Source organism: Siniperca chuatsi, linkage group LG7 (genome assembly GCF_020085105.1).
Source record: "Siniperca chuatsi isolate FFG_IHB_CAS linkage group LG7, ASM2008510v1, whole genome shotgun sequence".
NCBI lineage: Eukaryota > Metazoa > Chordata > Actinopteri > Centrarchiformes > Sinipercidae > Siniperca > Siniperca chuatsi.
This window is the reverse complement of record NC_058048.1, coordinates 12,752,370-12,780,152: the sequence shown is the minus strand read 5'-3', so window position 1 is coordinate 12,780,152 and position 27,783 is coordinate 12,752,370. Positions and strand designations below refer to the sequence as shown.

At 43.1% G+C, this 27,783-nt stretch overlaps 1 protein-coding gene across 12 annotated transcripts in view; it reads right to left on the bottom strand.

The window, feature by feature from the left end:
• mecom (MDS1 and EVI1 complex locus) overlaps nt 1-27,783 on the bottom strand; it is a 132,574-nt gene that overhangs the window by 67,231 nt on the left and 37,560 nt on the right. For all 12 annotated transcript variants that reach the window (XM_044202417.1, XM_044202423.1, XM_044202427.1 and 9 more), the window contains exon 2: nt 23,449-23,795. In XM_044202417.1, the coding sequence (XP_044058352.1) occupies nt 23,449-23,795 (347 nt within the window). The remainder of the gene's footprint in view (nt 1-23,448; nt 23,796-27,783) is intronic.

The following is a 27,783-nucleotide window of genomic DNA, read 5'->3' as shown; positions in this document are numbered from 1 at the left end:
ATATAAACAGTCAAACTGGTTGACTGACAAGTCTGTATACATGCTTGTGTGCCTGTGTGTGTGTTTGTGGTTCTCCTGTAACCTGGTTAGTGTGTGTGTGTGTGTGTGTGTGTGTGTGTGTGTGTGTGTGTGTGTGTGTGTGTGCGTGTAGGTGTGTGTTCTATGCCAGAGTGCATGTACATGTCACATTGGGTTAACTTCAAGACTGTTCTAAATAATTGTTCTCTACCTGCCTGTGATTGCTTTAATTAATCCTGTAACTTGTTAATTTTCTGTTGCTCTCTTCTATCAATAACTCTTTAAGTCTTTTCCTGGTATTTCATTTCTGTTATTTTATTGTAACTATTAACAGGACATTGCTTAAAAAAATTGCAGCTGGTGAACACCACAAGCTTGGAAGTTGTGAGCTTGAAACACATAATACAAATATGCGTAGTTTATAATAAAGTTTCACAGTCATGCTGCATTTTAAATCAACTAGTGGGTGTTAACAAAAGGATTGAAAATGGGACGAGCAGTGAGAAGAAGTGGGTGGGGTAATTTGATGACATTGCTGAGGGAGGTTTAACTGAAAAGAGGGGATTGGTGCTTTCGGAAAGAGGGTAAGGAAGGGCTTACATGACTACAATAACTCTGGCACAGATATTTAAGTAACATTTTATAGCCAAATCAAAGGATAGAGAGGCATAGATAATAATGATTCAAAAAGAGCACTTACAAAAGTAAGAGTAGTCAACTACATGCACAGACAAGCAGGAAGACACACACAGACACAAACACACAAACCATATGTGTGTGGGGCTGCTGCTGAGATGAAGGCTTCTCTAGCTTGTCTGGCTAGCACATTGTAATTTACAAGCGCTCAATGTCACGTTGAGATCTCAATTAAGCAGCTCGGCTAAACACTCGGGCCTTGAGGGCTGGGTTGAGCTGAGCCCACATTCTGCCTCTCTGGCCAAGGCACACTGCAGAGTTCTGTGCGCCTCCAACCCTCCCTCCACCCACCCGCTCCCTCGCCAGCCGCCAACAGACAACGCCAACAGTAAATATTTGAGGTTAGAGACAAAGAGGGGAGAAGGGATTCATTTAGCTCATTTGAAAACATGACATTGTGATTAAAAGTCAGGCGGTCTGGAAAGCAACGGTTTCATTCTTTACTTGCTCTTAGATACCCCTCCATGAACCTGCAGCTGTACTCAGGAACATTAAACACAAGTATGCAAGCAGCTTATTAAAGTTGTGTATAACAAACAGAACTGACAAAATGACATTTTAAATAGAAAGTAAACCTGAAGAGAAAGTAACTAAAAAGAAATATTAGAATTATAAGATGAGAACATGGAGAGAGGGATGAAAGAAACAGAAAGGCAAATATGTACACACACAAACACACACACACACACACACACACACACACACACACACACACACACACAGTGAGACATAACAGAAGAGAGAGACAAAAGGACACATCCAGACATGCACAGAAACAGAGCTACTCACTGAAGGAACTAGAGGGACACCATGTGCTGGAATAAAGCAACAAAACCCCATAAGCTGCCACTACTGTTCTGTGATCAGATCCATATGGACCTTGGCCTTGGCCCTCCACCACCTGCCTCAAACATTCTCAGCACCTAACTAGCCAGCCAGCCACCAACTGGTCCCAGACACATTTTACAAGCGGCCATATTGATGGCTATTGAGCTAGAGTGCTATTTAGCTCACCAGAAATCTTAAATTATACACTAGCCATGGGCACCCCCACGCAGGGACATAGGCCACATCAAGGCTTCCACTTCCAGGCCTGGCTAAACCTGGCTCTGACTCAAACTCTCAAACATGACACACTGGGTAAAACAATGCCAGCCCAAATGCTAATTTTATTTGAAAATAAACGATGGAAGCAATTTTCATCAATTTTTAGAGCTGAAGATATTTAAATCGATCAAAGAATGTGGTCTTTTACCACATTTTGTCTCAGTGTGAATGAAATATGTGTTTTTTATTTGGTTGTAACTGTTAAATAAAGCAAACGGATATTAAATCGGACAAATATACAAAATCTCCTCTTTGACTGTTTAAGAGTTAATAGAAATTGAAGTATTTTGCTAAGTGGGTCAATAAAGTACAATTCTGAGAATTCCCTAACAACTAGGGAATAAAAAGTGAAAATATTACAAAATATGACTAAAACCTCAAAAAATGGCTCTGATGAAGCCCACATGACAGAATAAAATCAAAACATCATGTGGTATAAAATGTGTCTACTGTATGGTTTTGTTTAATAAAGGATGCTGCTGCTGCTGCTGTACTACAGAGGGCCTGCATGAAGGCCTTCAGGAGCTCAGGGCCACAGTGAATACACATGGCCGTTGAGCTAGGCCAAAGCTCCTGATTGGCATTATCCTAACGAGCTGCAATTACAGCCCTGAAATCCACTCTTACTGCAGTGGCTTTAACGAGCGAGCCATCACGCAGCCCACAATTATCATCACCAGAACTATTAAACACGACGGCTACAGCCTTGTTAAATGCTCTCATATGTGGAGGCCGCGCATTCTTCCCAGGACACTGGCTGACAGACGGACACAAACATGGGCACACAAACAGAGGTGAGAGACAGACAGTGAGCCCAACAAACACAGAGAATGAGGTGGCAGGAAGAGTCACACATAAAGCCATAAGTCACTGGAAAACATCTGTAATAGGATTACTCATACACAACATTAACATGCTATTGTACAGAGCTGTTTCCCTCTCACATTTTTGCCCCCATCTCTGTCTGATGTTCACCTTTCTCTACCTTTCTTCATCTCTCTTTTTATATGGCTCCTTCTATATGCTGCTTGACTGTGAGCAGGGACTGGGATCCATCCTGTGAGTGACCACAGTAACTTAGCGGTCTGTTGATGCTAATCAGCTTAGCTGCTGTGGCACCGCTCCAGCAGCAGGCTGCTCCCTGGTGGGCATATCCCAGTTGGGGTTTATCCACTCTGGGCTTACTGTTGCTTCTGTGATCTCACAGGACGAGAGGAAAGAGGGAGAAAGAAAGATACGGAGGGAGGCACTTCAGGCACTGGTTGGAGTGGGTTAGATTTCTGATCAACCAAACTGAGATGAAAGAGTAACATTTAAGGCTGTCCCATACACACATGTTTATGTCCTTCGTCTGCAACTTCTGAAAACATTGTAAAATGCCGAAAGACAGTTGACAGAAGGTAACAAAAGAAACTGAGTTATATGTACAACAGACCTAAACTAAACAGGCCTAGAATAAGTTACAAACAGTAGACAAAATCAAAGGGGCTATAAGATGAGTCCACGTTTCAAGAAAGCAAAACTAATTTGACCAAAACAAAGGGTAAAATCGCAATAGCAATGAGAACAGATTCCTTTAAAACAAGAGGGACAAAAAAGTATCTTGTACTGTTCATTCACATGTAATTTTGTTTCTGGGGAGAAGGACCAAAAAAAGAAAACGAAATATGGGAAAGGTGGGACCTTTGCCTCAGCTGTGATACAAGCAAATGAAAGAGCTCTCTTCACTTACTGGGACACTAAGAAAAAAGAGTCTGAGAAAGTTGTAAATGAGGAGTGTAAGAGAGTTCACTATGACAACATGCAATACAACATAAAGTCATTTGTTCTGTTATTGGCATGAGTGCATATGAAAGGGCTGCCAGTGTCAAATGACTTTGGATTGAGTTTGTGCGTGAAACAGTGTCAGAAACAGCAACCGATTGAGAAAAATAAAAATATGACCATCAGGCCTTGAAATGTAAGACGAAAAAGAAGGTCACAGGAGGAGGTAGGTTGTGTTTGGGGTAAGCCTTTGCTCACAGCCAGGGCAGTGTGCCTGTCAGGTCATGCCTGGATTTGGTTGGGCAGCTGGAGTATGTATTTGGCAGAGTGCAGCAGAGTGGCGCAGATCAGAGATGCAGTGATGCTCCTATGGGATGTGGTGGAGGCTTGGCAGGGCCGGGGACAAGCAGGCCCAGACCGAGGCCAGACTGAGGCCAGAGGGACCAGGGCCAAGAGCCAACTCAGAGAGTGGAGCCTCTGTGTAGAATACCAGCTCTGTAGGCCAACAGCACTCAGCTCTTGGCTGCCAAGTCCTATCATAGCAAACTACTTAGACCTCCCTTACAGCAATTTGATTTAGTAAAGAATTTATGTAGCTTGTTACTCCGTATAGGTGAGGTGTTGCAGGTCAGTAGCATAAAGAATGCTTCGACATTTTGGTAAAAATAAATGGAAAATAAATCAGAATGAGCACATCTCCTCTAAGCTACAATTTGGGCCTTTTCCAGTAGCTCTTTGTATTTACTCTGCCTCGTTGTTGTACTAGTTTTTATCTGGCAATCACTGCTGTGGCCCACAGGGGATGAGAAGTATGTTTCTGAGCAGCGCAGGTGAATTAGAGAGCAATACAAACATGTGCACACACACATTTTGTGTGATTAAGCACTGGGCGCTTGTATGTCCTTGTGTGTGAGTGTGTGTGTGTGCATGTTTGTGTGTGTGTGTTCGCTTGGCTGCCAAGTGTGTGATTTTTGGTCACTGTGTATTTTGTCAGGATTGTGATTAATGACTCACCATCATGATAACACTGGAGGGTGAGATGCATTCATTCACACAAAGGCCCTCTTTGGGCCCTCTCTTTCTCTGCCACCTCATCTACTGAGAGGGCCAACAACTGGCCCTCACACCGGCCCTTTGTGCCCGTTAACCTCCACATTTATTTACCCTCCCACTTGTTCTTCTTGCATTTTCTCTGGATCCTTCTTTCCAAACACTTGATTTTTCTTTTTTCCCCTCTCAGATTCTATTCAACTCTATCCCGTTCTATTCTATTACGTACATTACAATACACACAGCTTGAAGGTGAACCTAAATCTCTCTAGGAGGCAACAACACTGTTGGTCAATAAGTGAATGTCCTTTATCTTTATCTATAGTAAGATCTGTAAGGTGTGTATGTGTATGTGTGCATGTTTGCATTTCTTCCTTGCACAAATACCTAGAAAAGGCACATGCTCTGTTATTCACCTCTATCCTAGTGATATTTACCACTTATGCATGCACACGCACACACACACACACACACACGCACGCACGCACACACACACACACACACACACACACACACACACACACACACACACACACACACACACACACACACACACACAGGGCGGACTTTCTGGCTGCTGATTAATGACAGTCATTTGTCAGGCAGAGGTGGATAAAACAGTGAATATTATCTTTGTGTTAAGGGCCAGAGCACATCGCACTCTCCCCCTTGTGTCTTTCATAAGTGGTTGAACACAGCGGCACGCCGGGACACGCAGACAGCCAGGCAGCCAGCAGATCTATTCTCATTACTTCTCTATTAGGACATCAGCTTCCACTGATCGGGCCCTATACATCTTCATACCGACATCAGAGAGAGAAAGAGAGGTGAATGAAGGGTAGAGAGGAGAGGAGAGGAGGAATGACAAAGAGGGAAGAATAGAGAAATAGGGAGAAAGAGAAGAACTCTATAAAGGAGAGGGGAAACTTGACATTTCTGAATTTGATTAATACAAGTCTAAATCATCCTATTTGGAGAGTCATAGTCCAGTACTCCCATGGTAAATGGCATTTATCTGCCCTTATGCTGTCCTTCAGTGAAGAGATTAAGAGATTTGCTTTGCTTTGACCTTCTGAATCAGAGGCAGGAATGCAAAAAGAACGAGTGTAAACAGTACACGTTTTCTTGGTAACTTTTAAAATTCATTTACGGAGAAGTAAACATGCTGTCAGGAAAACTATGTGCAAAAACTATGACAGGGATTTTTTGTTGAGATGATAAAATGGGATTTTCTGTGATCTCCATTGTCTGAGAGTAAATTCAGACTAGAAATACTGTTACTACCTGGCCTGCTTACTGTAAACTTAAAAAAAAATGCTCTAATTTACTCACAATAAGACACCAACATTAATTAAGTTTATTCAGTGGCAATGCCTTGTTGATAAGGGGAACATGCTTGTAAACCATATCTGCATGGGCATAGTGTGATACTGAAAGCTACTTACAGGCAATTGTTCTGACTTTCTGAGACATGTTCAGCACAAATCAAAACATAACTCATTTCCATGACAGCACTATCAAAACTCCTTTGTGAATGAGATTACGATGATACACACTGCACTTTCTATCTGAGGTCTATGCTGTGTGAATGTTTGAACAGGACAAACACAATGCTGAGTACGTGAAGGCCCTATCATTGACAGAAAGCACAGAAGAATCTGGAAACAAATATTTAATGTTCCCCATCTTAAGTGGCTCAGAAGCAAATGCCTCAAGGTGAGAGAGTGTGACTTGTTATTTCAACTGGAAAATAATAAGGTGAAGTGATTACAGCAAGGTCAGAGTAAATACAGAGAGGGAAGCAAAGATTTGCATGCATGTGTGTATCACATGCACAGCAAGATAGTATCATGGTGAGAAGTTAAGGAGAAAATGTTTCCAAGAGCCAGTTAATAGCCAGATATTAAGTATCTAGTCCATATAAAACCAGAGCCATGGAATGATCTAGAATACTGATGCGTTGAATATGGCTTCAAAAAGTGATTTCACAGCATAAGGTTAATGTATGTTATTACAACAAATTTTCAATACTAAAACCATTTAAAATTATGACAGTGATAACAGAAAAAAGTTGCAAGAATCATGTCTCCATGTTTCCCCAAAACAGCCAGTTAGGGTTTGTCAACCAGCTTCAGAGTGAAAAGTTCACTCTCATGCTTTGACCTCTGACTCTCCTTTACCTTCTGTGCCTTCAGCTGACTCTTCATTAGGGTCACACACATCCACCTGAAACCACACTCAAAACGGCCCATAATCAAAGAAAGACTCAGGTATGATTCCTTGCTCTTATTTAGAAAATGCCAAAGAGAAACAAGGGTTGAAAAAACGCCACTCTTGTCTCCCTTCCTTTCTCTCATTCCAGCCCTTTCTCTCTCCTCCCAGTGTCCCTGTCTCTCTCTGTGTGTCTCCCAACTATGTAGCCAATAAATAGCACAGCATGCTTAGTTATTTCCTCATTGGGACAGACAGAGAATGAGAGGTGGGGCTGAGTGCCACTGCCACTATATGCACCTGACTGCCGTAAATCACCGCCACAGCGGTCCCATCTTCATGCTGGAGATTTAATGAACTACCGCAGGCTTTTTATGCCTCTTAAGGCTCGCTGAGTGACCACTTTGTAGTTGTTCAGAAGAGAGGCGACGCTGCCTCTGCCCACTAAATCTTCCCTGTGCCACCGAGGATAAAATCTCCCTTTATTCATGGGCTATTTACCAGATCCAGATTTATTATGGGGGGTACTCTAACAAAAGGGGGGTGAGAGACAAAACCCTGACATCCCTCCACCCCCAAGGCAGGCTGGGCTAGAGACCTGGGAGCCAAAGACTCATCCTTGTTGGGCTTGTTTGGTGGCGAGGGTGGGGTGTGTGTGTGTGTGTGTGTGTGTGTGTGTGTGTTTAGAGGGTAAAACTGCAGTAGAGAACTCAATGTGCCCTCTCTTAATGAGTGTGCTGCTGAGGGCGACAAATATAAAGCAGGTATACATGCTCTCTGGTAAATGGCACACATACTGTACCTGAAAACACACATTTATGCATGCAGGTGTATCTGGGCATTCAAAAAAGTAAGTGCTAAACTACTATACATACATACAATATGTATATCGTATCTGTCCCCTCACTGACCCACGGGTACCGTGTTACCATGGTGACACCTCTCTAAGCCCCTTGTTGTGTTGCCTGGCTGAGGGGTCATGGGTGATAGGTCAATGAGATACTTATAGATACATGACCTTTGTGATGGCTTTATCAAAAGACCTTAACAAACCCCTTAGATGTCTTCACTCCAAAAACTCACTCCCTTTAGTACACACACAAATGCACAAAGCACACACAATCAGAGTGTATTAAATGCAGCTATAATTCTGTACTGTATGTTGGCGTGGATGAGTCTACACATTGGCTCCCTTGGCTGAGCATGAAAACGCCTTTCTGCATTACATTCCTCTAGCATTAAAAAGGCTAATGGCTAATGCTAACAGCTCACCTGTCTATCTTTTGCAGTCTCACTGCTGCCTGCCACCACTTGTACCCTGCAGTTCATGGACTTTGCTGACCCAGCACTGACCCTGTTGAATTGTGTCTCCTTGTTCCTCTTGAATAGACCCTACACCCTCCTCCTCCACCTCCTCCTCCTCCCCTGTAAGGGAGGTGCCCTTTCCACAGCTCCGAACTCCTACTTCGGTCTCTTTGTGTTTCTCTGTTATTTCAACTCTGTGCCAGGCTGCTGCTATCTGCATGTTAAGTGGTATCATTGGTATTGTTGCTTTTAGCCTACTGACTCCTGAAGCACTATCATGATTCTAATTATGCCTCTTGGTCTCTGTCATTTTCTTCCTTGTGCTCATTAAGCTCAATTTATTCTTCCCTTCAATGAAACTCAAACACAAACAAAACAATTCAATTTGAAAATGATGAGCAATCTTTAAAAATTTTTAAAATTTTTCTTTTTTCTTTCTTTCTTTTTTTTTTTAAACAAGAGATTATGTCTGATCTGGCCCTCAGTCCGAAGCAGCAAGCAGACAACTGTGAATAGCACTGAGCCCACACACAAATCACTATATACTTCCTCACCACTCATCCAAGAATAACCACACAACTTGAGTGTTTCTAAGCAAAATAAGTCAGCAGACTTCTTCTTCTCTGCCACTTACTCATTAGCAGCATGAAAGAAGCCTGCCGGAAACTCCACTGGTGCACCGACACAGCTGTGAGCTTTTGAGTTTCTGCAAAAGTTTTGCTAAATAAGAATTCATAAAAAAGCGAGCAGATTAATTACTGAATTTGATCTCGCTGGAGAAACTCTCTGAAAATTTAAAGTTAGCAGAGATAAGGGGGACATCAAACGGCCACATGTGTTTGCTTATTTTTAAAAAGCTGGGACTTGTTATCAGGGCTGGGCAGGACTTCAGGCTCCACACATCTTGTTGTTGTAGAGCCTTTCTAGTCTTGAGTGTGCTGAGGAGATGGGGGGGTGTTGTTAATAGCAGTAGTGGTGTGTGTGTGTGTGTGTGTGTGTGTGTGTGTGTATGATGGGGCTTGAACCCTGCTGCTAACCCCCCCCCGCACAGGGAGAGGCCGGTGTCTGGATGGGTGCCAGAAGTTCTGAACTAATATTCACAATAATGTTCCTGCTCTGAGGGGCCAGCGACAGAAAACACTGTGGAGTCGTGCCAGCTTTTACTCCCCTCCTGTTCTCCTCTTTCCACTGCCCCACCACACCTCCCTCAGCTCTGGGAGTCTCTCTTTCTGTAGTTCTACCCTTCTCGCTCTCTCTCTAACCATTTTTAAAGCTTATGGCAGAGTGTAGTGTGTTTGTTAATGTACTGTATGTGTGTGTTTGCTGCATCCCAACACTGTTATTATTATAATCAGTGCCCCATATATCTACATGTTTACATGTCATTCCTCTTCATTGATGAAGTTTAAAATTGATAAACCAGCCGTTTGAGCAGATGATTAGGCATCAGTGGAGCTCTGTTAACTGTCTCATATTGCTTCAAACATTCACATATCAAGTGACCAATAGCTGCATTTGTAATTAACTTACCTCAGAGTTCTTTTTCAAGATGTCTTCCCATTATTTTTTCTCCCTCTACAGTATGTAGTCAAATCCCAAGGTGCAACTTAGCCAGTCTCCATAGCTCACAGTTCCTAAATTCTCATCTAAAACAACTGAGGTTCATGTACTTATGTGACCTGACCAGTGATCCCTGAATGGTAATTCTGTCTCACACTCATATTGAATATGGCCTTTGGCTCACTTCACAGCACACCAGTGGAGAACCAGTGTTTTATTGCACTCTCAATATATGTATGCTGCTGTATGCGGAGCAGGGAGACAGAGATCTACTGTATCTCCTCTGAGCCATCTCCTCTCACTACTCTTTATGGACCCTAATCACAGCAGTGGCATTTATCTTAGCTATGTGTGTGTGTGTGTGTGTTTGTATGCATGTAAAATGTTTGCGTGTGCAGGTTGGGTTGTCTATGTCCATGTATGTCTAAATGTGTGTGTGTGTACATTACGTATGTATGTGTATGTCAGAAGCATGCTACTGCTGCACCTCACCTCCCTCAACCATACTGCTGATTGTTCCACTGATGACAGAATGCATCATACCCCCCCGCACCCCCAAAAAACTGATGATGCTGTCGCCCCGAAATCCCCTTTTGTAGCCTTACCATCGGGAATCACCATAAATAACCATGACATCATCCCATTCTTATCTATGGGACGTCCCGTGCTGATCGATAGCATAGCTCCTGCAGTGTAAATAGCTTCTAATGCCCCATCTTCCCCTTCAAATAGGTCTACATTATTTATGATGGCTGTTAGGTTACCAGTCCAGGACACAATTTATTTCACCCCACCCCTGCTCCTATTAAACCACTGCTTTTGACTCTTGATGGGTGATCGGGGCATGGGGTGGGAGATGGGGACACACACACACACACACACACACAGAAAAAACTGCCTGTGCTCTCAGAAAGCACCCACAAACACACATACACCTTAAACTCCTAGAGAGGTCCAAAAGGCTCATCACTGGGATGAGGTTGTGAGAGGTGGAGGAGGGAGGAAGATGGAGGAAAAATGAGGAGGAGCGAAAGTGGACCTGAGTGCTGCCTGGTCCCACCCTGTGGTAACGATAGGACATCCGTTACTCAGATGACAGTAAGAGTGGCAGGCCTATTTGCGCGGCCGCCGGCACGCTGTGACGGATTGGACAGACAGAGCGGTTGGAGGCTGCGTGGAAATGACAGGCTGCATTTCCATTTGGGTGAAAAATCTGGCTAACGTGGCTGGGTGGGTGAGGAGAAAAGGGGCCACAGGGGCTGGCAGGGGCCCAGCCTGTCTGCTGTTTTTTTGTTGGTTGGTCAGTCTACTTTTCAGACTGTCTCTTTGGTATATCTGTCTCTTTGCCTCAATTTCCTCTGTCTACTGATTTGTGTGTGCAACTGCCCATCCGTTCGTCTTTCTGTGTACTGCAAATTTCCCTGTGAGACACACATGAAAGCATGGCCCAAACATTCAGTAAAAAAAGTTTCCACACCTGATACTTGTGTTTAAAAGAATTTTGATTTAAGGTACTTGGTGATAGCAGCAGTCCCAGCAAATGTATTAGTAAATGTTTAAATTGATATAATAAGAGTTAAAAAGGTGTAAAATATATCACTACCCCACACATGGGAGTAATATGTTGTCTATAGTGTATGTGCAAGGACACACGTGTACATGAGTGTGTATATGAGTTAGTCTGCTTGTGTTTGCGGAGCACTGCCAGATCCATGGTGTTGGATTGAGACAGACATGGCAGAGGATTATGGGAATTAAGTATATCAACATAGACAGTTTGTAACTCCTTCTCATAGACACTAGAATAACACACAGATTCATATTCATCATTTAACACAAACACAAGACCATACACTAAGCAAGCAGCCTTTCTGTGAAAACTTTTATGGCTAAAAGGTTGGGGTTTGGGGACTTATTTCACCAGGGGTTGAAAGACAGACTTTTTGCTGAGGTGGACAGCTCACTAGTCAGAAAAGAGGGGCAGCAAAGTATTATTCTCCAAGCAAAACCCAGGGGTTTGTGTGTGAGAACGGCCTGAGGAATGTTCATCCTCACGCCTCATTGGTGTTCTCATTGCTGCGCGCAGATCGAGCAGTGGAGATGGGACACCCTAGATTTACGGGACGTGTCAGAAGCTTCACATCCTCGGGCCCCCTGGGGCCCATCTTCTGTCTTGATCTGGCCTGTAAGGAAAACAGCCGTCCCTCACAGCCTGACAGTGAGGTGGAGCCATCCAAACACACAGGGAGGACGGAGACTGGTGGAAATGAGGAATGTAAAGGAGGGAGGTAGGGATGGAGGCCACCTTTGGCGAGGGTCGCCGCAGCTCTGGCAGTCTGATCCTTCACACATCACTACACAGTGATGAAATCACCAAGTTGGGCTCCTGCAGAAACTGAAGGCTGATGACTTTATCTCAGTGAAATAACGTCAATGGGAAGTTTCCATAGTGACGTATATAAACAAACAGTGGCTGATCTGATCAAGACCTGCTGTTCAACAGGTGTTCACATTCAGTAGCTATTAGCCACTGTTTAGTCATAGCCCTATTAAAGTTACTTAATAAGAGAGAAAGAAAGAGTATGTGTGTAAACTCTCACTCTCTTTCCCTCACAGTCTCTCTCAGCATCACTCATAAACCTCAGAATCCTCAAAGAGAGGAGAAGTTCTGGCTGCCTAAAGCCCACAAAGGCCTTTTTGTCCCCTGCAGGAACTGGTAGCTGTTCAGGAAGTGGAACCCGGTGCCAGCAGGATGATTTATGCTTCTGTGTCCTGGGTGGTGGTTGGACCTAGTCCCACTGTCACTCAGGGCCAGAGAGAAGCACTGCATGGCCCAATCAGAGGCTGCCCAGAACTCTAAAGACATTACAATGCCTGTCATAAAGTGGCTTGGAGGGAAGGGAAGCAGCCATAAAACCGCTTGGAGAAAGAGAACAATTGGAGGAGAGAATACGGATGACACAAACCCTGCTCTCAGAAACTCTGGCCTAGTCTGTCTTGGCATCCTCTCCTCTCTTCTCCTCTCTTGTTTTGGGCTGATGACAAAGCGTAATTCGGCTGAGAAATTGATTTTGCAATTTTTTCTCATCTGTGCAGAAGACGCTAACTCGTTAGGACTTCACAGGGCTTGCCAGGACTGGAGACAACAATTAGTTTGTTGGAGATGTCAGAAATGGCCACTGAGTTTTGCAGGAAGAAATCCTTTGTGACGGATTGGTGCTGACAGCGCAGGCCGACGAGGAGGGAGCGACAGACTCCCAGAGAGCCCTGTATAGCAGAGGAACCTTTGGGCTGCATTAACCCTTATCTGTGAGCACCGACGAACAAAGTTCCTTCACAGACTACCTGCTGTAGCCTGGAAAATCCTATTACAGACTGCAGGGGGACACTTGGGAACACTCCACCGGGAAATCTGTCTCCCTCGTCACGTACCAGAGACAGGACATTGAGTTCTCTTTCCACCTCCTCAACTCATTCTGCCTCTCTCTTTCATTCACTCTGACTGATTTAGTCTCTCTCTCTCGTACTCTTGTACCCTTTATCCGTCTTTGTCTCTCTTCTGCCTCATCTATCACTCTTGTTTTCACCCTGTCTAGTTGTCTAGTTTTGCCTATCCTATCTTCTCACAGACTACCTCCTCAGTCGCGATGCATAAGCATGTTTTAAGTCCCTTTTTCATCCCAGTCACCCCTACCCCTACACTCTCTCCGAGGAGGAGAAACACTATCTATTCCCCACCATCTTCGGATGAGTGAGCTGCATTTATCTGTGGCTTAAGGGTGACTGCCATGTGTAGCGTTCAATCCCCTTTGCTAAAGTTTAGAAAAATATAATACAAAACACATGGGCATACAGTATGGTGGATGTCTAATCCAATATATCCCATAAGCATTCCCTTTTTATTGCTCAATTTACATCTTCAAACAATGAACAATGCTGGGTATGAAAAAGATACCCTGCAAAAGCTGCTGTAATGTAGTTAGAATAACATTCCTGGAGTCACTGTGAGTGTAAACAAGAAATGTAACTCTGCAGAACACAAATGAAGTCTGATTTGCAGCATATGTAGTCTATAGTGCAGCATTGAGAGTTCACTTAAGAGAGAACCCTTGCAGAACAGTAGTGGTTATTATGTTTTGTTGCCGTTATGTACCATTACTCAATAATTTCTTCTGTGAATTCTCCAAAAAAACGTTTTAAAGTTTCAAATTATTCTGATCTTGTTACTCTATAGTTGCACGAGCAGGTACAGTAAATTCTTCCCTTCTTTCAGAAGATAGTATCTACCACTTAGGTCTCATTATTTAAAAGGAATGCATGTTTATGCTGAATATAATTAAACATGGCCTATTGTAATTATGCAATGACAGAAATTGATGGACTGTATAATTATTATGCAACATAAAAGCAATTACAAAACACTGATTGACCAGGATGTGATCTTGGGTTATTACCATGGTAATTAACCCCATTAAATACAAGAGCCACACTAATTGTGCAAAATGTACAAATTATTAACAAATACACTGTTAATTAATTGGCGCTCTGCACAACAGTAGGCCAAAAAACTACTTTTGATTGCAAAGTGATGCCATCATGAGTGGCTGGTCTCAGGTGTGTGGGCAGGATTATATACACTGCAATGCAAGGAGACATATTCACATCTTAAGCTAAATAGTAATACCACAATGTAAAACTACCGTATTACAGGTAAAAGTCTAGCATTCAAAATTTCACTTAGCTAAAAGTAAAGTATAACCTGCAAAACATACTGTAAGTATCAAAAGAAAAAGTACTCATTATGCCGACCGTCCCCTTTCAGAGCATTATATCTTCATCAATTATATTATTTGATTATGATTACTGATCCATTAAGGTATAAACAGGATTTTACAGTTGTAGCTGGTTGAGGTGGAGCTAAATTTACCCACTTATGTTGGGTAGTTTAACTTTATTTATAACAATACATCATATTTTATAAACCAGTCATGTTTATATGTGAAATATTATATTATAACTGTAACTATGGCTGTCAGATAAATATAGTGGGGTACTTGAGTAAATGTACTTTGTTACTTTCCACCATTGTAAAACAGACCAATTACCATGTAGAGGTAAGAACATGAATAATACTCATACTTATAATTCAACTTAAAATTCATAGTATACATCACAGATGCTGTGCAGGATCAGTTCAATGACCTGTATGTTACTTTATGTGAGGGACTGCCTTCAAGAAATTGAACTGTTAATAACTAATGCTGCTGCCATCGGTAATAAAACTGCCAATACTTGTAGTACTAAGGGAGTGCTAGGTTTATCACCTTTCCATTGACTACTACTACATCTGTGACACAGTGCTGTATAGATTAAAGTATCCATCAGCCAGGGTAAACGTGTCATACTTATTTATCTTATCATTAAATAATTTGTATCAGGAAGCAGGATGCCATCACCTGACATGCAATACCCTCCCTGAGCAATGCGATGTGGTCTTCCCTTCTGTCAATCATTTGCTCCTCAGACATCTTTGGCTTTTTGCACTTACTCCCAGGCCACATCTGAGGGGAACAGACAGGGCCAGCTCACAAATATTGACTTTCCAATAACATGAGAGTGCACAGCAGCCTATCATATGGCTCGAATTAAAGCATTATGACATAATAGAGCAAAGTCGGGGTTAAGACCTCATTACTGCCACCCGGGGCCTCTGCTTTCTCTCTCTAAACCTGGCAGCTCTCAGTTCTGGTTTTGGACCTGCTCCACTCTAATTGGAGCAGCAATATGGCGTAATTGGAAGAGGGGTACGGTGTTACTGTGATGAATGCAGCCCGGCCTGCCTTTTTGAGCGCTTAACCCAGTAATAAGCTCTCAAACTGCACCGTCCCATTACCCTTTGAACTGCAGCGCAGGGACAGAAGAGAGATTGAAACATGTGAATGAACACACACATACAACGTACACAGAGCAGCACACCCCATACGGGATACATGGATACATAAGTATATGGAGATTGTGACTGTGTGTAGGTTATAATAGCCGTGAGAGAGCAAGGGAGAGTCTGGCAGAGGCTAAAAGGAAAGGACGGCCTTGGCTTGTGCCTGTTTGCGCAGCTCTGACCACAGACACAGAGAAAGTGGTTTCGTAGAGCTGTATTAGCTCTTGATTATTTGCGTTAACCGGTACTTAGATTTACTGCCTGAGTAATGCAATGTGACTGGTAGTTAAGCACTAGCAGCAACTCGGGGCAGGAAAACCAGGACAGAGTTGCTGTTCCCTCTCTGTTTCCCCGGACTGGACCAATAAAAAACCTGCAAGCGCTACCCCTGAGTCGCTGTCTCTCCCTCCCTCTGACCCTCCCCATTGGGAAGACATTTGGAAACAATCAGTAGTGTGTTTTAAGGGAAGGCCCTTCCCCTATCAATCCCCCTAGATAAGGTATCTATGAGCCTGGCTCCGTGGCCCCGCACACGGAATTCATCACCTCTGTTTCCTGTATGCTGTTTAGGGGTCCCCTCATTTTCACTCCTATCTGTGCAGAGTACAGGGGGCACATTTTGTGTGTGTGTGTGTGTGTGTGTGTATAAACCTAGGGGGTTTTGCTGTGTTGGTATATATTTGTGGGTAACTATGAGTACGCATACACATTCCAAACATGCAGTGCTGATTTGTGTGTGTGTAGGTGAAAAATAGCACTTTTTCTTGGCATTTTTTGCCCAGGAGAGCTCTGTAGACATTTGACGAGGTGTGTTTGATTCAAGTGCTCTAAACCTGGGTGGAGTCAGTAGCTCTTGCACATTCCCCTCACTCCTTTCCTAATGTTACCTCAGTACCTTCACCACATTTACTGCCTATAGAGTTGTAACTTGAGGATGTTTCACATTTTTACTCAAAGGTTCACTCAGAATAGTCTAACCTTAAAAAAAGTAGTTTCGAGGCAACATAAAAATAAAAATTCTTGTGGCGAATTTAATTCAAGCTGGTAAACTTTGCTACATGCCATCCTCTCTTCTCTCATTTCTTCTTTCACATTCCTCTGTAAGTCATCTAAGACAGACATGTCTTAGAAATAATGGCTTTGACAGCGACTGTGAAGCTTCCTTGTTCCGGCAAGTCCTGCTTCTTTAGAGTATTCAATGTGCTATAACAGCTGAGGTTAGATGATGTAAACGTGTGTTACAAGGCAGTAGCATTTATATACCACCGATGAGTCAATGCACCTGCATATAAATTCTATTATATCTGTGGCTGTCTAGACGTTTGTCATTGTGTCATTGAGTTTGCCCTGCATGTGTTTCAGATCAGATCAGCTTCCTTTTTTCAGCTCAGAGCGTATTATGTGTGTGTTGTGACTCCCACCATGAGCTATCAGCTAGTCAGATTTCTGTCTGCATTCGACAGGTCAGATATAATGGGGGGGAGACCCCCCCCCGAGCTTTTCAAACAGGTGAACTCCTCCTTCCTCATCCCTCCATTTCCCAACCTCCTTCTTCAATCAAACAAGTCCTTCCATTCAAATCAGATCTAATAAGGCCCGTGACCTTTGCCCTGCTTGGATGGACCCCCGATGAGAGCCTCCTTCACCTGGTATTGTGCTGCTGGCTACACCTTCCAACTGGCAGAGCCCCCACTCACGCCCGCCTTTGTCCTTCTGCAATTCACTCTGACTTTGTTCAGTTAGTTAACCTAGCTTCCCCTCCCTGCTGGGAACTCAGACAGAGAAAGAAGGAGGAGGAGGGAGGGAGGAGGAGAAGGTGGAGGAGGAGGGGGAAATCAGAAATTTGTTTAGTTTTTCCCCCCGTCCTCTTTAACTGGGAGGGAGTAGCCTCCGGACAAAGTGGAGGATTTGGCTGATCCTGCACTCATATAGGGGAATCCTCTCACACTTTATCTTACACTCTCTCTTTATGAACGTACCTCATCCACTCTCGCTCCTCTCACATGAGATTAGAACAACATTAACACACACGCCTCCCCCAAACACACGCATACACAAACAGACACACACAAGCCTCAACCAGCACCAACAAATAACAGATTAACCCAAAGAAAGGGAAGGGTGATGGACCCCCAGCTTGTTTTGTCTTTGAGATTTTGAATGGACATAACTCCTGTCCAAGACAATAAAGTGCCAGTTACAATGAATTGGGAGCTCATCTCCCTCGCAGACACCAGAAGAGACAAAAGCAGACACAGACACACATGGCTGAAGGGAGGCTGCACACTCTGCACCATGTGAAGGAAGTTAGAGGCCAGGGGTGTTTTGGCAGCTCAGCAGGTTAAGGCACATGATATTTACTCACCAGGACTCGTGCCACTTCAATTCAATCAATTCTTGAATTGATTTAATAGAAAACTATATATAAACTGTTGTATATGACAATGACAATCAAAAATAGCTGACAGGCTTCAGTCTTAGAAACGCTTAACTGACTGGTTGTTGTGACATATGTGAGAATAGCATAAAACTGAAGATGTATTTGATTAGATAGAGAAGGCACACTGTATTTTAGACATTTGAGATGGCTATGTTGATCATAGTAAATCAAAGCACGAAAGATGTGAGAAAGTTTGAGGCGTTTTATATACTTCCTACATTGTCACTAACGTAAATATTGACGTGCAGATTCTTCCAATGTGACCGTAATTCCTAGGATACTGTTTTATACTATATAGAGTAGGAATCAGTTCATGCACTGCAAGCATCTGGGTCTCCAGTTGAACTGACTTGGAAAGCAGGGGGAAAGCTAGACCTAGCTTGTCTTGGTGTGCCTTAGCCTAGTTCTGTGTTTGTTGTGACTGGCTGCAGGTCAGCTTCTAAGCAGGACAATGTCAAGGCACCCCTGAATACTAACTGCTAAAGACTTTATTAGAACATTGGAACTATAGAGACTTCACCCTAAATCCGTCCTGCACCTGCAGACCTCTTAGTCTTAAATTCATATTCTATACTAAGCCTTGGTCTTAGCCCATATCCAGCAAAACCCTTGTGCCTATCACCATATTTACTTTTGGCCCCCACCCCCGGCAGTTATCTTACCCTCGGGTCTGTCTAACTGTGTCCCCACTATTAGTCTGACACAGCTCAGAAACGTTGCTGTTTATACAATTAAAGAAGCAGCAAGCACAGCTCTCATAAGACAAAACAGTCAAACAGTCTCTTGTCCAGTACATACTGTCTACATGGTGACACATTTCCCTCTTCATATTATCTGGTCGCACAGAACAGATTTTAATTGTGTTTATTGTTGTCTTCATTAAGTGCCAATGAGACCCAAGTATATGCTGTGAACGGCTCCTTCATTATTACACACAGTGGCTCAGCAGCCAGTTAGTGCTCTTCTCATGAGAGAAAACAGGTCCCACGATAATGTCAGCGCAGCCGTTGTGTTCATGCAGCACAATGCATTGACAACCGCCATTCACATCGCCTTTGCAGGCACAGGACTTTTTCACTTTGAATTTCTAAAATCTATATGTGTGTGTATGTGTGTGAGAAAATGTGAAGATGTGTGTCCATTGAGAGGTGCGTGAGTGACAGAGAGGTTCATCCCTAGCGCCTGCCTTTAAGCGCTGCTATGGGCAGGGCCAGCTCCGCTGACAGTGGATGGGATGTGGCAGGGGCTCAGGGATTAAGGGGCTTTTAGCCAGAACTGAGAGTGGCTCTTTCTCCCTGTGACAGAGAGAGGTGACGGGCCGTCAGCGCACAGGGGACTAGCGGACAGCCAGCCAGAGACATCTGCATTCATTCAGGACAGCGGCTTATCCGTGCACAAAAAAACACGCCCTCCCGAAACGCCCTCCATCCCCACTCTCACACTCTGTCTTACACACATGCACACACAAGAGGGTATGTGGACACACATGCAACACATAGATACACAAAACCCAGATTCCGGCATCAAACTTTCCTAGAGTTCACACTGTCTGTACACATAAAAGGCAAAATGGCAAAAGCAGTAACTACAGTTGAACTACAGTTGCAAGGCTGCCGAAAAACTGAAAATCTAACTGCATGTTAGATTTATTTGTTGTTTCTGCTGTTTTTTTAAACTATGACAAATGATGTCCTAGCTCCATAACCACAGGCCCTATATATTAAAGTTTCATCTTAAAATGTCTTTTGGAATCTCAGACTGAAAGTTTTTATTTTTTCTCAGTAGATCATTATCAATCAAAGATTTTCAGCTAACAACAGTTTAAATGATGGGTCTCCTCCTGGCCAGGCATCTGCCTCTCCTCCTTCCATCCTCCCGTCCTCTCATGACCAGGAGGTTCAGGAGACAGGCAGAGTCAGGAAAGGCCCTGCCCAGCCACCTAATCCTCTACTCCCATTCACCATCACTGCTAATCTCCTTCACCACCTCCCCACCACCACCACTACCACCAACACTATCGCCTCCACCTCCACCTCCGCCTCTCACTGAAGAGGTGCACAAAGGCCCTAAGCGCCCCTGTCCCGCCCCACTCACCATCCCAACCCTTCTCTCACCCGTAACCTGCTCCGCCCATCGCTCCTACAGCAGGAGGAACCCAGCTTTCTAAATCCAGGACCCATAATCCCGTGGGGCTGCGAGTTTGGGTGAGCCCACATGCTCATTGAGTGCTGGATAACTCTCTCCCGGACTCTAACTCTCTGTCTTATTGTTGCTACTGCTGAGAAGAGGTCAGACACAAATGGAGTTTGAATTTCAATGTGCCTAACGACTCAGAGAGAGAGACAGCAGAATATGGACTGGTGGGCATCCAGGCGTTAAGAGTGTTATAAGTAGTATCAAGGAAGCCATGGAGAAATACATGCAAATACTGTGGGCAAGTGCAGGCCACCTCATCCTTATTCTGTCACATGAAAGATGGAAAGCAATATTTTGCAGTTCATGTTTTTTGCTTTTTATTTTCATTATCAAAGTGAAATTATTAAATAAATTCTGGGGAAACAAATCGAGTACTTAACCCTCTATTATTTGAACTTTTTCGAGCTGTTACATGAACTTAAACCAGAGACCATGTGCTAAACTTTGGCAATTAAATGATTCATCAGCTTTGTTGTTGTTGGCCCCAAAGTTCATTCATTTTATATCAGGTTCTTGTTCTTCTATTTTAAATACAAATTGTTGATGAATCCAGTCTAGTTTCAGTTTATATTTGAATTACTTGACAAAGTGGTTAGGTTGTTGTGAGAGATTAAACAAAAAAAATCTTCATGTTTCTGTTTTTCAGTGAAAAGATTAGATTTTACAACACCTATATGTAAGACATCTTTGTATACCCTCTCTTATTTAACAGTCTTTGGTCTGTCTTCATTGTTTTCCTCCTTTATTGAGAAAATCCTCTTTTGGATAAGGCACCGCTCTTTTTCACTTTCTTAACTGACGCCTGACTTAATTCTTGACTCAAATAACATCTGACATAAATGATTAAATTCATGAGCAAATCCTTAACACAAACACAATTCACTCTCCAAATTCAAAATCCTAACCTTAATAAAAGCACTCACTAATAGATTTGTCTCAGCCTATAAACACACACAAATACATGCATGCACACTCCCACAGACACGCACACCAGTGAGCATATGGCTACTGGCACAGTCAGCACTCCAGTTCTGCATACGACAGTGTAGGTGAGCGTCTCAGCCTGACAGACCCCTGACTGCTGCCTCTCTACCTCTTATTTACCGAAGCTATCTTTCCCATAAGTCACCATTCCTGTATTCATAAAGCATCATGGACGCCATAACTCACTCTTCCCCTTTATGAATAAAGCCCCCAAATTTATGGTGATGGCGCTGAGGAGCGGTGGCCTCCCTGGTGACAAACTTCCCCCAGTCTGTCACCACTGGCCTGGGCCGCTCGGGGCCCTCCATCAAACGCTCCAGATGGGAGCGCCACTTTAGCATTCCCCGGTCGGTGACATCACCTCGCTGCACCGCAAGGAATTGATGATGAAAGCAAACATATCTATCTTAACTCACATTTACCAAATCAATTTTATTTTTACAGACCCTCCGCAGGCTTATTGGCATATTGACAATTTGCAGGCGGGAGGGAGGGTGAGCAATGGGTGAGGGATGGTAAACGGGTGGGCAGGGCATGGGAGTGTGGGGGGGGTCAGTAGGGCTTAATGGCGTTTACCATATTTAATGCAGAGGGATGTCATCACTGAATATCCATTCTGAATAATGTGGCATTTCATCATAAATTCTTTACAACTTATTTACTTAATGGAAAGAGTTATGGCTCGCTGTCAGGATGGTAATTAAACATTGTGATACAGTGCTGCCTCGCCAGGATCCCATCTTTCCCCTCAATCTCCCCACCCGACTGCCCTCAGACACACGCACATGCACACTCACACTCACACTCACACTCACATCCCAGCTCCTCAGCTTTTTAAATACATATTATTATTCAAGATCCCCATAAATTACCGCCGGATTAAAATTCATGAAACCTCTTTTTCCTTTATTTCCTTCCCTGGGAAAAAGAATAACCCAGAGAGCTTGTTCAACCGGCTGTAAATTTCTTCAAGAGGGACAGAGACTTTTTATTAAGATTTTGTGTTATGAAAATGGGCAACTATGAAGAGTTTTTCCTCACTTCAATTTAGGAGAATTTTATTTATTGCGTCTCACCCGGCAGTTGATAATGAGGGAGAAGTTGTTTCCTGGAGCAATGTAGTCCAGAGTGAAAAAAAGAAACAAATTTATTTTGGTTTGGTCCAAGCCAAAACCACTGAGTCAGAGCTGATGGGCTGGAGTAATGCTCTATGATGCAAACCCAACGAGCACCAGTCCAAATCCAAAACTATTTATATGAGCCGAATGTTGATACCTTACCAACACGTTCTCAGTCTGCTTTAAAGTGCAGGATTAAAATGGATTTAGGGGTTAGGAAGACTCTAGTAAGAGAAGGAATGCTGTATTGAATCATCTTTTTATTTAAACCTGTGACTTTTCACTTTATGGACTGCATGGTCAGCGATTCTTAATGAGCTTGGTTTTGTCCTACAAAGGGACAAAGGCCTATATATGAAGGACTAAATCCTCACATACAAATTAGAGAGGATCTATTTTGGGAGACTAAATGAGGCTGATACTGCCTGCCCCTTATTCCTGCTCCATAAAACCAAACTAGCCTGACACTGACAGAGACCACATCTAACCTTTGACCTTGTCCTGTGACCCTGCCTTCGATTTTTTTGTGCCGGCTGACCAATATGTGACTTGCCAATGGCCGCACTGGGTCCCTAACCAGGATGAAAAAGGGATTTATGGCTTTTCATTTTAATTGAGTTAAGAGCACAACCTCGACTCCCCTTCTTTCAATGGCACTGAGCTAACATTACATCACTGGGCAACAAACGGCAACAACAGACTTGTGGTCATGGGGCTAAATGTGAACATGACGCCATGGGAGGAAATATAAAGATGACTGTAAATGCTCGAGTGTATATTAGCCAAGGAAAACCCTCCTTGTCAGAAAGTGTACTACTACTGTTCCAGAAAAATTGCAATTTTCATGCGTATACTTGAAACAAAGCTTAAGCTACTCTGTTACAAGTAGAACAAATTTCTTTACCCTAGCTGCCATGTAAGTTATCCCAAAACCATTGAAATCTAAGGTGGACAATTTAAAAAAAATTGCCTATGTGTATGAAGGTACTGACTCTGCAAAGCAATAATTTGCACTAATAAGAATATGCACATGAACTCGTCTTCATTTATTCTGTTCCTACCTCCCAGCCTTGAGTGGGGTCTTGGAGACAAGGCCTGTGCTCTCCTTCATATGGTCCAAATCGCTCCCCGACGTTTACTCTCCTGTGGCTCCAGATGCCCAGGCCTCCACCTGGAACTGCTGACTCTCGCAGTTCAAAGTCCAGGGGAATGGTCAAATCTTCTTGGGGTAAAAAGATGCTCTGGTGTTGGAATGACAAGTGGTCCTGGGGTGAAGCTTCATCATCAGAGAGCGGAGGGGACACTGGGTCCTCTGCCAGGGCCGAAGAAGGTGCAGGATCACCATCAGAGCCACATACATCGTCCAAGATGTCGGACGGGTAAAGGGCAAACTCATCGTCACCATCACCTGTGAAAGAAACACAGAGTCTCTACGTGAGGGTTATGCTCAACGACATCTTGGTGACTGTTGGATTATCACAAATTAACGCTGGCAACAGGTTATCTTTCTAATGTTCTTTAATAAGTTCCTGCAACACTGACAAAAGCTGCAAAGAAGCCTCTTGTCTTCATGGTATTTCAACTATGGAAGACAATGGAGTAAAACATTTTTCATAACTATTATAAAAAATTTTAGAAGATGTATTTGTTTTATATAATTTTATTTTATATGTTGCCTTATTTTAATATGAATTTAATTGTTCTATGTGTGTAGCATGAAGGGCCTTGTGTTGTAAAATGATAAATAAAATACCTTGTACCTTGTGCCTTGTACAAAGTGTACATGTATTAACTTGATCAGTTCAAATAAACAGCAGATGTCCTACATGTCTGAAACAACAAGTGGAGGTGTCATGTGACAAAGCCTTGAGTTAGCTCAGCAATAAAGAGCAGGAGAACATGAAGGGAGCACACTTGTTTCTAATGTCAATGTTTTTCTTCTTGTTTCTAATTTCTTATCATTGGGTATGTTCCTGCCCTGGGAAACACCTAACAGACACATTGTCATTCATATCAAAATTTTAAACAAAGCTTGATATGTCAAAAACAGACTTTTGGAGTTAAAAACACCCTACAGCAGCAACATGGTATGTTTGCCATTTGTTTGAGCTGATGCCAAGGTGGGTAAGCAGGGTCTGCTCAGCATTGTACTCCTCTGACTGTTTTATATTTCCTTTTCCTGAACTCTTTCTCCACTCTCCAGTGACAACAGAGGGAAGCATACTGGGGTTAATTGTGAATAGAGTGAAACAGGACATACAAGTACGACCCCTGAACCCACACTGGGCTTCTCTGGAGTGGCACACGTGGATGGTGGAGCTTAATGGTGGAGGAGGGATTGAATCATTCACAGTGTTTGACACAGTGTGCAGGTGGAGCACAGTAGCACTGTTCTGAGGTCGTGAGAGCTGAAAATGCTGGTCTCTGAAATAAGTGAAAAGAAGCACAGAAATCTGAAATACAGATACATTTACAAGCAAAGGCAGTCAGACTGGGAGAAAGACAAGTTCACATACAGAGACTCAGAGAGGTCGCCAAACAAGCAAACAGACAGATAAGTATTCATACAAGTAAGCTATAGGAGAAGCCATCTAGGACGAGAGACTGCCAGCCAGGTGTCACATGGAGAGACAGAAAGACACTAAAAGCCGGAAATGATTCACAGGAAGCTGCCGCTCCCCCAGCGTGCATCTGAGATGGGCTGTGCCTAACATAGGCTGACAAGGCACGGGGAGAGGGGGCTCTGCTAATGAGGCTCCACAACCCATCCCTGGGCTGAGGAACATTCCTGAAGGGCTGCCTGTGTGACACTGTACCGCTGCGCTGTCAGCCATGGAACCTTTGATCCACACAGATACACACACACACTTCATGTTCACTGGCCATGAAGTAACCGTGCTTCTGATTGACTGAACGGGTCACTCTGATCGGCCACAGGTGGTCATAAACTAACCTGAGAGATTAACTCAAGACCTGGACAAAATCATTGAACTTTTTCATGTGCTCTCACCTTGAAATTGCTACAAACTTTGACACATTACTTGAAGCACTAGATAAGCCAAGGTCAATGTGTATAAATATCCTAAAAAATATGTGCAACTTCCACTTTGGCAAGGTCAAAGCACAATGTCTGGTGAAAAGGAATGCAAAACTGTCAACTACTGCATAAGTAGTACATGAGTTGTTTTCCTCTGCCAGTTAAGAACCATAATTCCTGTCAGAATGTGTGTTTGCTGTGGGGGAAAAAATCTATGCATCAAAACATTGTGCTGAATCAGCTGTCTATTACAGATATGTGGCTGCATTTTCTGCGTTATGCAGTACGTGTGAGTATTTATCGAACCTGGTCTACAACTTAAGTATTTCTCATAGCCATTCCCTGCAGCAATACCTGATCACAGAGTCTATGCAACTATTGTGTTTGACACACACACTGTGTGGGCCCAGAGTGTTTGAGGGGAAAGTCTTTTAAAGACTCTGCTGAGCCGGGCCGGGCATGAAACCCAATGTGGCTCTGGGAGTCAACGTAATGATTTTCAGCACAGAGACTGTGTAACGCGGTTATAGTCCTGGATGTGAGGCTTGCCATATGGTAGAGGGACAAGAGCTTTTAAAGGTAACTGTATCCCTCCATTGCTGTTTCTCTTCTGACATTTCCCCCCTCACACTGGTCTCCAAGTTTATATTTGATTTAGACCAGAAATTCCCCCGGTCCAGTGGACTCAATGAGAGCATTTCAACTCATAAACATATATGTTTCTGTAAGGTAAACGTTAGCCAAAAGCAAATATGCTATGTTCAGAGTTCTAAAAATTGTGGTTTCATGTGCAGATGATTGATAAGTCAAAGACCGTAGCTCTGCTTAGACGTGTGGGGCGGTAGGGACACTGAACACAGATGATCGGATTGGTGTGTGTGTGCATTTCTGTGTGTCTCCGCTTACTTAAAGCAAATAATCCTGTTTGTTTGTTCAGTAATCGACATTACTTCATCATTGCAAGCTGACGCCCTTCGTCAAAGAGGGAGCGCTAAAAGAATTCTGGGTAGAGAAGGGGAACTCCAGCTGGGAGCAGCATCAAGACTTCAACTGCATTATTAACAGATATGGCACATTGTGATAGTACAAGAAAGCAAGTGTAAAAAAAAGAGCAAAACTTTGATGTTGATGTATCTGAACGACAACACAAAAGATTTAGTGCAAAATAATGAGGAAAACAATATTATCTCCCCATCAAATCACTCAGGAACAGAAGAAAATACATCATGGCACTTTGCATAAACACATATATGCACACACACGTATATCCCATGTATTTAAATGTCCGTACTTGATGCCAAATTCATTAATTTTTATTAAGAGGGAAAACATTTGTTCCCGGGCCTGCTATCTGCATGGGTGGAATGATTTTCACCTCTGCCACGAGGTGTTGGGCGGACTCATACATCACACGATTACCCCGAGCAGCAAGCAGGGCCGCCATCATCAGGGAGTGAATTAAAGATGATAGAAAGAGCTATTAATCACTGTGACAAAGCCCCTAATGGAGGTGTGACCCAGCCACTGCCGACGGGACGGCAAGGGGACGCACCCACGGGACAAATGGATACATATGTTTACAGAGAGAAATAACCTACCTGTGGACATAGTTAACCCCCCCTCTCTCATTTTCTTCTGTACTGTTGTCTTTCTTGCTCTTACTTCATCGCTGTCTTTCTAACAATTGTATGTCTTTTGCTACATTTAGACATACATTCTAATCAGGTAAACTCTATTACTCTATCCTGATTATTTTAAGTGAGGGTAATTTGTAAGCGTGATGATCTTTTCATATCTTTTACATCACATAATAAAAGCACACTGAAAAATATTGCTATTTCTTAAATAATGCATGTATGTATACTCACTTATTCTTGATAAAACAGTGATGTATACTATGAATGTATTACAAAAATACTCAAGGAAAGCAAAAAACAAAATACAAATTTGCCAACAACAGTTATTTGTTTTATGTCCCAGTTCATCCACTGAATCTCTGCTTATAGTGTACAATGCTAGACAGGCTATAACACTGTAAGGTGTAAGGTGAGAACATTATTCATCTACTTAGCCTTCACCCAATTCACAGATCACTTCATCACTGCAGATAGAGAGGTCTAACAGTTGACTGATGGGGTCTTAGATCATGAAATATGGAAATGAACTCCTCACCTTACGAGGACTGGCCCTTATGCTTATCTGTAGACATCAATTGTTGCCTGTGATAACAGACAAATGGGACGGGGGGCTTACTCTTGTACTACAGGTCAAACATAATCACATATGATCCCCTCCATTAGTCATCACATCCAAATTGTGAAATCGCACTCTTCATCATTCCTTGGCTTTCTATTTAGAT